This window comes from Akebia trifoliata, chromosome 2 (assembly GCF_017979445.1).
Source record: "Akebia trifoliata isolate Shusen 1 chromosome 2, ASM1797944v1, whole genome shotgun sequence".
NCBI lineage: Eukaryota > Viridiplantae > Streptophyta > Magnoliopsida > Ranunculales > Lardizabalaceae > Akebia > Akebia trifoliata.
This window is the reverse complement of record NC_141376.1, coordinates 7975719-7987721: the sequence shown is the minus strand read 5'-3', so window position 1 is coordinate 7987721 and position 12003 is coordinate 7975719. Positions and strand designations below refer to the sequence as shown.

The 12003-nt window shown below is 32.7% G+C and overlaps 1 protein-coding gene across 1 annotated transcript; it reads left to right on the top strand.

Moving 5' to 3' along the window:
• The first annotated feature begins 7830 nt into the window (after window positions 1–7830).
• Window positions 7831–9565, top strand: LOC147409285 (uncharacterized). Its single transcript, XM_086459198.1, has 2 exons — window positions 7831–7989; window positions 9103–9565. The coding sequence occupies exons 1-2, from the start codon at window positions 7946–7948 to the stop codon at window positions 9389–9391; spliced, it is 333 nt and encodes a 110-aa protein (XP_086315324.1). The 5' UTR covers window positions 7831–7945; the 3' UTR covers window positions 9392–9565.
• The last annotated feature ends 2438 nt before the right edge of the window (window positions 9566–12003 follow it).

Genomic DNA, 12003 nt, shown 5'->3' with positions numbered 1-12003 from the left:
AGAACCATGGCCGCCATCATTGCCATAAGCACCACCCCTTGCACCATCACCTTGACCAAAGCCAGACTCCGAACCCAAGCCATAACCACTCCCATCACCAGTAGTGCTGCCACCAATACCACCACCCGCTCCACTACCTGATCCATAGCCACTACCACCACCACCTCCACCTCCACCACTACCACTACCACCACCCAAACCATAGCCACCACCCGCTCCACTACCTGATCCATAGCCACCACCACCTCCACCTCCACCACTACCGCTACCACCACCCGAACCATAGCCACCACCTTGGCCTAGGCCCGAGCCAGAGCCGAGTCCACTTCCCCCACCATAACCTCCACCAAAGCCACCACCCCCAAAACCGCTTCCAGATCCATATCCGTTGCCACCATTGCCAAGGCCTCCCCCACTTCCATAACCAACCCCATTTCCTCCACCACTTCCAATGCCCCCACCACCCGACCCGGAACCATACCCACTCCCACCACCTGACCCGGAACCATACCCACTTCCACTACCTACATTTCCACCACCATAGCCAGGTCCGGAACCGCCACGCGATGACCCTCTCTCATAACCACCTGCCCCAAGCCCTCCATATTTAGGTTTATACTCAGTGACCATCTGAGAACCCTCAGAGCCCAACAATCTCACATCCTTAGCAGCTTCAACAAGAGCATAGTTGAACCCCAAACCTAAGAAAATGAGACACCATGAAACCATATCACATCCTCCCATGGCTCTCACTCACCGTACTACACTTGCACCCTTATAAGAAGAAGAATACGACACCACCTAATAGTCAACCTCACAGAGGAAAGATAGAAAATCAAAATAATATTTACTATAAAGCAATGAAGGTTTGTTATTAATTCCTATATATTAGAGTCTATGACTTGAGAAAGGCAAGAGAATATCTAAGAAACTAAAGTGATTGCCCCTGATACAACTATATATAGCATAGAATGAGAGAGAAAGAGAGGTCTATAGAGGGAGGGGTTGCTAAGGTGGTGAGGTTGTGTGTGTAGAGTTTGGGTTACATGAGTTTTGTAGCAAATAAAGTGTGTGAGGCTGCATGCAGAGAGCATGTACAGGATGGTTCCATTTTTGCATGAACTGTTTCTGGTGGTGAGGATGATTAGCATGAGAAGGAAGTATGATGTGTTTGGGTCTGTTTGGCCACTGAAAAAACAAAACAATATTTTACATATCCTGAACTGAGTTTTCCTTGTTCATCTTGAGCTAGATTAATTTGTATGTTGTTTGTTTGACATTTCATCTTCACTAATGTTGAGAATATATTCATATTAATTTATAATAAATATCTAAATGCCAAATGATCAAAAATGCCATTACAATTGTCAAATAAGGATTAAAAAATGAGGGTATTTTTTACATTAGATAATGGATGTCAAATGACATACATTCCTCTTATAATAACAACAACAACAAAAAATGTCAAATTATAAGGGCATTATTGTAATTTTACATTTTTACAATTACCTATTATTGAAAAAATTAAATAATAGGTTTATTAAAATTAGTTGTTGTCTTGTCTCATTAATATGAGAAGTCATTGACTTACTTTTGATATCAAATTTGAAATTTGAAATTAAATGAAGAAAATTTGGGCTTTTTCAAACCGAACTTTGAACTTGGGGTCAAGACCAAGCCCGTCCATAACTAGTTCGGGTCGAGCTTTTTTTGCACCCCTATTTCTTAATAGCTGTGATAGGTACAATAGTCATGTTGTCGCTGTAAAAATCTTCCACTGGGCCCCGAGTGAAATCGAAAGGATATTTACGTCATCTACTACTGCTTTGTCCATCCCGGGCCCGGCTAAGATATCGATTTCCAAGCAGACATTTTTCCAACATACCTTGAGAAGAGCTATTCTTGCATGTGTCACCATCCCATGTGTTGTCTCATTCACGTAGTCGAAGAAACTTGCATTTTCGACTGCTCAGCCAACAGACGTAATGGACTTGTGAGTGTTCTGTTTACACATAAAGCTACTCATATCTCTACAAATAGTAGAGACCGTCCCTAAAGTCAGATCTATTGTTCAGATCGGTTGTAGAGTTACAATCATTTATTAACAATTGAAATTTTCAAATTTGCAAATACCTCCCCAAATGAAAAAAAGAAAGAAAAAAAAAATTCTCAACTCCATCTTCTTTCTTATCTCTTTTCTCTGCAACATTTGGGTGACAAACACGATAGCTTTCGAAATTGTCGATTTATGACTTTCTCTCTCTCTCTCTAACTCCCATCCTCACTACAGAGCTCATCAAACTTGTAGGAAACAGGAGGACATTGGGTACTTGCGGGCAAGAAATATTCGGAACAACTATCATAGAAGAGGAAAGTATGAATCCTCACTTTTTGAAATTGGATTAGAAACAAGACTATATCAATAGAAAATCAATGTCTTAGTTCCTAACAAGTGGTGGTGTTAAACAAACACAATATAATTGGGAAGATCATTTATATCTAAATTTGGATTTCTAATGAGTCTGAAGATGTTGAAATGAAAGATTGGAAAAAGCATTTTAGAAGTTAAAAAGAAATAGTCAATCAAATTGTTCCAACTTTACATAATCTACAAAGTGCAAATCTATAATCAGTAAGCTTATCCATAAGAAAAAAATAAAAGGAAATCGATGGTTGCTGGTTGCTGTAAGCAAGAGACCAAGTTCAGCTTGAAGAAAATGGCTAGGGTTTTAGACGAAAAAAAGACCCCCTATTTATGACATGGGGAGGTAATAGTAAATATTAAAAATAATGACTTGAGGAGGTAATAATAAATATTTAAAATATTAAGTGAAGAAATAACCCACGCGCTCTATCTTAGAAAACTTTAAATCACAATCGTTGAATCCATGTTTAATCTGACGGAGGATGTGATTTGTACAGATATGAGTAGCTTTATGTGTGTACGAACCTGACCCTATATATATAGAACAGCGTTCCTAAGACTCATATTGGGACTCACATTGCGACACACCGTTTTGTCTTATATGGGCAAAAATATTTGGAATGGGCTGATTTTTTGTGAGGATGATCTCTATGGTGAGGAGATCATCCTTGCCAAAAATCAGCTCATTATGAAACTTCTAGACCTTCCAATTTTTGTTGAAAAATTATAGACCGTCCAATTTTTGTAAATCAATTTTGATGGGGTTAGAAGTTTTGGAATGGGATGATTTTTTGCCAGGATGATCCCCTCATCACAGAGATCATCCTCACAAAAAATCAGCTCATTCCAAAAATTTTTGCCCATATAAGATAAAACGGTGTGTCGCAATGTGAGTCTCAATATGAGTATATATATATATATATATATGTGGGAGCGGTTCAGCAGCCCCTTATGGTGCCCCATATGGTGCCACGCATTTTTTGTAAATCACTTTTGATGGGGTTACAAGTTTTGGAATAGGCTGATTTTTTGTGAGGATGATCTCTACAGTGAAGAGATCATCCTCACAAAAAATCAGCTCATTTTGAAACTTCTAACTCTAGTTTACAAGTTGAAGAATCGTGGACCGTCCAATTTTTGTAAATCACTTTTGACGGAGTTAGAAGTTTTGGAATGAGCTGATTTTTGGTGAGGATGATCTCTACATCATAGAGATCATCCTCACATAAAATCAGCTCATTCCAATGCTTGTAACCCTTGTTTTGAAAAATGCATGGCACCATATGGGGCACCACGATGGGGCTGCTGAACCGCTCCCTATATATATATATGGGTCGGGTTCCTGCAACACACATTGCGACACACATATAGACAACGTGTTTGTCTTATATGGGCAAAAATGTTTGGAATGGGCTGATTTTTTGTGAGGATGATCTCTGTGATGAGGGGATCATCCTGGCAAAAAATCATCCCATTCCAAAACTTGTAACCCCATCAAAATTGATTTACAAAAATTGGACGATCTATAATTTTTCAATAAAAATTGGACGGTCTATAAGTTTCATAATGAGCTGATTTTTGGCAAGGATGATCTCCTCACCACAGAGATCATCCTCACAAAAAATCAGCCCATTCCAAACATTTTTGCCCATATAAGACAAAACACGTTGTCTATATGTGTGTTGAAATGATTGTCGTTTGAACCTGACCCTATATATATATAGGGTCGGGTTCCTGCGACACACATATCGACAACGTGTTTGTCTTATATGGGCAAAAATATTTGGAATGGCTGATTTTTTGTGAGGATGATCTCTGTGATGAGGGGATCATCCTAGAAAAAAATCATCCCATTCCAAAACTTGTAACCCCATCAAAATTGATTTACAAAAATTGGACGGTCTATAATTTTTCAAATAAAATTGGACGGTCTAGAAGTTTCATAATGAGCTGATTTTTGGCAAGGATGATCTCCTCACCACAGAGATCATCCTCACAAAAAATCAGCCCATTCCAAACATTTTTGGTCATATAAGACAAAACACGTTGTCTATATGTGTGTTGAAATGGTTGTTGTTTGAACCTGACCTTTTATATATATATATATAATATATATATATATATATATATATATATATTATAAATTGCATTAAATTATAATTATATTAAAAAAATACGGTCCAACCGTCTGTTCTATTATCCCTTGAGATATTCAAAAAAAAAAAAAATTATTATTTTAATAATTAGAAGTTAATATATTATTTTTAACAATTTATTATTACTATTTTTTGATAAATTATTATTATATTTTAATATTATTATTATTATTATTCGTAAAAATTATTATTATTACTTTTTTGATAAATTCACTATATGATTCCTAATAATTTACTAAAAATTTACCATATTATATTTTTTTTAATAATTCTCCCTACTTACAAATTAATATATTAACTTTTAATAAATATAAATTTATATATCATTTTTTATAATAATTTTCCCTACCTATAAATATGTAATTATTTATTTTATTTTAATATATTTATTTGTAATCCTAAAAATTATTATTATTAATAATTTATCTATTATATTAAAAGATTATAATTAATACGTACAAATAATAGTGAAAAATAAATAATATTGATAATTTATATATCATTTATTTTATTACTTTTAACTATCATTGTATTAATAATTATTATTTGTAACTATTATATTTATAATATAATATTGAAAAAAATATTAATAATTACATATATTAATTGTTATATTTTATTATTTGTAACTCTTGAAATAACTATTATTTGTTATTTTTAATAATTATAATATTTTATTAAAAAAAATTGTAACTAATACATACAAATAATTAAACATATTATTTTTAATAGTTATAACTATTTTATTATTTGTTCATAATATTTCTTAAACATAAGGGGAAATTATTACAAAAATAATATAGTATTTTATAATTATTAAATAACTAATAATTTATAATAATACAACAAATTAAAAACAGAAGATTTTCTTAACCGATTTTATTGAAATGAGAGTGAGAGTGAGACCTTTAGTTGAAGTGAGAGTGAGTGCGTGGGGACCACTAACCACTATGTATAAATAAAAAATCGACAGTTGGAATCATGGTTTTTAAACTCGTCTGAGACTGAGACGTATCATCCGATTTAACTCGGTATTGGAATTGATCGAGACCAACTTACAAAGTCATTTTTTGATCGAGTTTTAGGACTCACGTTCATTTTTTTGAGTTGTCTCACAAGACGTCTCAAACGTATCGAAAAACTCGTTCGAGATTACTCGATATCGGGCCTAGACGAGACGAGAAGCAAAACCGAGTTTAAAAACAATGGTTGGAATGTTGATTTTCATTAAAAATAATTGGTTGGGGTTGGGGAGGATGTTGGTATGAAAATTGACGGTCAAGCCGCCAAGTTTCTTTGTCAAAGGGTTATTTAGTCATTTTGAAAATTAAACACTGAAAACTGGCAGTCCAACTATAGAAATCAAATAAGTCTCTTATTTACCCCTCCCATTTTGTCATCCTCTCACTCGAAAAATTTTCCTTACTAAGATAGTAAGATTTCAAGTCTTGTAAATGAATGTTACCACATCAGTAATCCAACACCTTAGCCCTAAAAGTTCCATAGAAATACTTAAGTAAAAAAATTCAAAATCAAAATTAATTCAATATCTTTTGAGCTCGATCCAAGATTTTGAAAATGGACAACTACCAAACTTCCACATAACTCCCAAACTTAAAATTGAGATTCAACGATGAAAAATAATATTTTTTTGAAAAAAAAATATTCAAAATTTATAGAATTTTGTTCTCTACATCTCTGAAGCAATCAATCATGTTTTTAGATGACACAAAGTGAGCCAAGAACCCTTAGTAAGGATGAAATCCTTACTAACTTAGCAAGGCTACCAAGACTCCTCACTCTAAATTCTCTTTCCCACCTAAACTCTCTGATCTCCTCTCCATCTTGCCCACTCCGTGAATTTTCTCTCCACCCTCTCTCCATTGGATGCAGAGTAAGAACATTTAAATATTTTAGCAATACCTTAGTTTTATAAGTGTTTTTAATGCAATAATCACCCACAATGAATGATCTCACTATGGATGAATACTATTTATCTCAACTTAAGCAAAACTAGTTTTGCACAATTACAAATTCTTTTCGGTAGCAAACGCGGTCCAGTTTTTGAACATTTAAATAAAAATATCAAATAAAATGGTTGGAACCATTGTGTATGGCCAATTAAAATTTGACAGGTTGAGTATGTTATGTTGCTCTTCGAGCAACATCCAAAACCAGAAAAAGATTCCAAAAAAATAAAAAGACTTTTCTACATTCAAACGAATGGACGACCAAGATGCGATTAAATACACTTGTTTCCATAGGGATCAGATGATGTTTTATTGAGAGTTATTTTAGTGCGAATCCCTAGAAATATCCTTATGTCTCAACCGTTTATCGGATTGATAGTTTGAGTCTATCGTTATTTAGGTCATTTGATCAAGTGAGATTGGTGATCCAATAGGTACCCAAGTTTATGTCGCTTGATGTACATGTTGATGCGACGTGCTTGTCCAGAAAAAATATTATAGTAGACGTACGTGATAAGTCTGGGAATCGTAGACGTGATAAGTTTGAAATATACATTTTTAATTCTCTGAATAATCCTTAAATTTTTATTGAAATTTTTTCGAAACTTTTTGAAATTTATCTGAAGTAAATCGAATTCATTCTACCAAGTAATTGTCGAATCCGAGCTCGATTAATATTATGTTCTGAAGTGGACTCCCACACATATTAATGACATATAGTTGATGCAATTTCTATTTAGATAATTAATGCTAAAAAGAATGGTCATTAGAGAAAGAGTCGGGATCATGTGGACCCAGGGCTTTCATACGCGGTTTTGAAGAACTATTCCCATCTTCATAAACGCGTAAATAACTATAAATCTTCCTTTACAAAAAGAAATCATATATTCTCTCAAGCACCCAAATTAACAGTTCCAGAGATGAAAGAGTACTGATCCTGTACTATGTCATTATTGACTAAACCGACTGTCCCCTCTCCTTACAATTCTTCGAAAATAAGAATAAAAAAGAGATTCTTTATTGGCTTAAAGTTGAGTGGCTGCGATTTAAAGTTAAGTGGCTGCGATCCCACCTCTCTCCAATCAAAACTTGCCACGTGGGGTTGTCACTGTTATAGGCATGTAACGTAAGGCAAACTAGATAACTTTCCATTCTCTCTCTCTAACAATGCAAGTAGTCTGCATGAATCAGCGTAAGCGAATATGATTCTTTCTTAGACTAAAATCAACCAAAAATAAAAACTGAAATAATTTTAGGTTATAAAAGGGTGGTTGTTATTTATATCTTCGATCTATCTGAGGTTGTTAGGATCAAATACTAGACTATTGTTCACGAAATCATTCTTTGCTTATCTCTAGCTTGCAAACTCTTTCACAATTTTTGTTTGCTTGGAGATGGCTAGACTTGGGCTTGCAAAGATGGAGATTTTACTTCTTCGGTAATTATATTTCTCATAATCCCTAAACACCATAAACCATAAATTTATGTCTCAGATCTTATTTCCTTGGCCAAATATTCGTCAAATGAATTTATTCCTAGCAATTCTTATATAATAGTAAAGTTTAGAATTAGAGAAAGTTGACATTTAATTATTGTGTGAAAAAGTTTTTGACTCTTTTAAAATATAATAGAGTCATGATAATCTGACTTACCCACTTGACACCCTTGATATGATAAGTTCTGAAACCATAGATCTACATTTCTCAAGATACAGAACTGCACTTTTTATGGGGAAACGTAATTCTGTATCTTGAGGATTACAGATCTACGATTCTCGAACATGTCATGTCAGGAGTGTCGGTTGCGTATGCCAAGTGGGTAAGTTAGATTATCTAGATTCAATATAATATAAACGTTAAAGAAGTTTGATGTTTGCAAGTCATGTAGAATTTTTTGGATTGGGAGATTCTTATCCCTAAGATATGATGTAACAAAACTTTCATGGAATTAATCATTATTAAGTAAAAACACTAAGTTATTGTCTTTTGTTCCCTAAAGTAATTAACAATGAGTAAGGCCAACCTGACTAACTAACAAACGTAGTCTGAAACTAAGGAAAGCTTCTAGCCTGACTAACATAGTTTTTCATTAAAATTAGTACTTATTAAACTTTTTATACAATTAAAGATTTTAAGATAAGTTACACATTATTTTTTATTATAAACTAGGTGGTTATAAGCTAACACCAGCTAGCTAGGCTATACCAAGTTAATTCTTGGGAATTAGGTGATTTTAACTCTAATGAGGAAACTTGTTGATCATGAGATTCATGAACCCATGCATGATCCAAATTGGGTGTATACACACCAACCACGATTATATCGAATGTGAAAAATCTAGATTGTTTCAACCAAGACATTCTGAGACAATCCGAATCATTTAACTTCGTATTCTGGTATCAATCGAAACATTCCAAGATAGTATGAAATTTTAAAGCACTTATATATGTAATAATCAAGTTCCAAGTCCCTTACTTAAACCTTTGTACGTAATGAAATTGTAGTCCATTTCGATTTCATTTGCTTGAATTGGGTTCATTTAATTCTTGCAGAGAAGCCATGCAGAGTAAACGTTGTGTAAGCAACTATGTCGTGGTGGATCAAATCGAAGAACTAAGAGAAACAATCAATGATGAGAAGAAGAACAACATGGCTTGTTGGGTCCCTCATCTGCGAACTGGGATATACTACCCAAAAGGCTATGAATGGGTCATGGATGATGTTCCCTCTGGAGCAGCTTCTTTGAAGCAAACTCATTGGTTTAGGAGCAGTGAAGGAGTAGCCGATAAATCCTCCCCACAGGCTGACCTTGATGGTTCGGCCTATAATTATAATCTCTAATGGAATATTTGAAATCACATGTATCTCCTTAATTAGTCATATATAGCTTAAGTTAGTTCTCCCCTCAAAGAATTCCAACCTTATGTACTAAAACAGTTGTTAGTTTTATATATTAAGGAGCTTGGATGGTTTTAAGGCCTCTTTGATTGAATAAAATTAGATTTTTTATGATTATTGTTATTTTAAATTGATTTTTTTTTCATCCAATGAAGCAAAAAGACAGTGAAATGAGGAAATAGAAATACTGGCTACCCAAGTTCCATTAATTTTCATTTTTTTAAAAGGATTTTTCTCATGTCAATTGAGGCATCAAACATAAGGCAAAGATGAGAGGACGAAATAAATACGGATTTGCCTTGAGAATAATACAAGTTTCCTACGGATCCTCTTTTTGGAATTCTTAGGAATCTTTCTTCTCATGTGTACGTTGAGAATATAATTTTCAAGAATGGATTCTCTGTAGTTTTTTTTTTTTTTTAATCCTTGAAGCATCCTGTAACATTTTTTTATTGTTGCGAAAGTGATGACTAATCTTTTCAAAGCCTTTTATTATGTCAAAAAATATTTTCATTTTAATTTTCTTTTAGTTCTAATCTAAGCGATGAGTATAAAGGGTTGAGGTGGTATTTTTTTTTTATATTCAATATGACACTCTCAACCGAGAAAAAAGTGCTCTATGGGATACTAACAGAAAAAATATTATGAGGATCTACTCCCATATATAATTTGTTAAAGCTCTTTATTTTTTATGAACTTCATAATTTCTTTTCTAGACATTATTAATCTAAATCAAGTAATTTAAATTTAAATATTATTTCATTTCAATGTCCTTCTTTTTTCTCTATTTGTTTTTAAAAAAATTATATAACATTAAGGTTGGTGTTGGTACAAGGCCAAACTTGGTAAGGTTATAATTCACTCAAAAAATGCCCCTATACCATCAACTAGTGAATAGAGCTGTCAATGTGTCGGTTCCACGTGTACCCAAAATCTAAATCAATAGAAAATCTCGATTTCGATTTTTATTGATTTTGATTCCAGGTACGTAATCCTTGGAATCAGAATTAACCTACAAATATCCAATACCCATTGAGTATCTGTGGGCACCTAATAAGATAGATAATGTTTTCTTGAGTGAGAAAAAAAAAATACAAGTATCAAATAAAATAGAAATTACCTATAAATGTAATAATTTTTCTTGTAATTCTTCAATTGAAAATGAGATCAACAACAAACTCTTCAAGCTAATCGAAGTTTGAGAATAAAATAGTAAAAATAAATAAATTATGAGTCATTTATTTGTCGTTGAAATTGTATAAAATTATGAAAAATGAATGAAAGTTCAAGGATAGAAAAGGTAAAAATTAACGACTTAACATTTTCTTTATATTTTAATTTTAATTTTAGTTTAACTACATTTACTTCAAGATATCTCTTTATAAGCATTTAATTAGGTTACTAATTTTTTTATTGTTGGGAGCGGTTCAACGGCCCTAAAGTTTGCCAAACATTTTTCAAAACATGGGTTAAAAGCTTAGGAATGAGCTGATTTTTTGTGGATTATCTCTACGGTGAAGAGATCATTCTCTCCAAAAATCAGTTCATTTTGAAAAGCTTTTGCTGGCCTTTTTTTTATAATGTATTCAAATTAAATATAAATTACTATTTATATATATAGTAAGAAAATTTTCTACTGTAGTAGTAGAAATTTCAATTTTTTTCCATGCTTTTTTATCCTCCACAACAATGTCTATCAATGACTTTTTATAAATAGATGATTGATGATTTTTTTTTTTTTTTTTGTCAATTTCAACTGTAGCTCTTCAAAATTTTAGAGAATTTATATTGTCACATCTACTTTTATTAATTGCACTCCATTAAAATGTGAAAAAATGATGGTTTAGAGATACTCCTCCACGTCATCCCTGTTTTCAAACTGATGACATGTACCCTTGACCTATAGGTTTTGTCTAAGAGACTAAAGTAAAATGACTTAAATGCCCTTATTTTCTACCTATAGTGAAAGACCCATGAATTTTCTCCAAGAAAATTTGTCATCTTCAAACTATTTAACTTTTAGGGTAAACTATTTTTAACCTATTTAACCTAGCTCGTATTCAATGTCTTCCAGAAAACTCTTGATTTTTCTACCCAAAAGTCTAATATTGTTCTTGAGATGAGTTTACCCTAGAATTCTGTCTTCTTCAAGTTGTTAATTTTTATAATAATTTATTTTTAACCTTAATTTTCAACTTTGCCTTCTACCTACAAAAAATTTTGATTTTTTTATTTATTCTTGAGGTTGAAGGTTTAAGAAAATAAAATTTTCAAATTAAAAACGAAGGTAAAAAATTGCATATTGAAAATGACTGTTTTCGAAAGAAAATCAAAAGGTTTTTAGGTAGAGATTGAAGATGAGGGAATTTAGACCATTTATATCAGTCTCAGAGAAGAAGACATACATTAAGAGAGGCATGTCACTAGTTTGGAAAATATAAGAGGTAACCAAAACATGGATGGGCATGTCTAAATCACCAAAAAAAAAAAAAATTATTTGCCTCAATCTTTCTAACTTTAGTGGTAATTAAAAAACTGAGAAGAATAATACTATA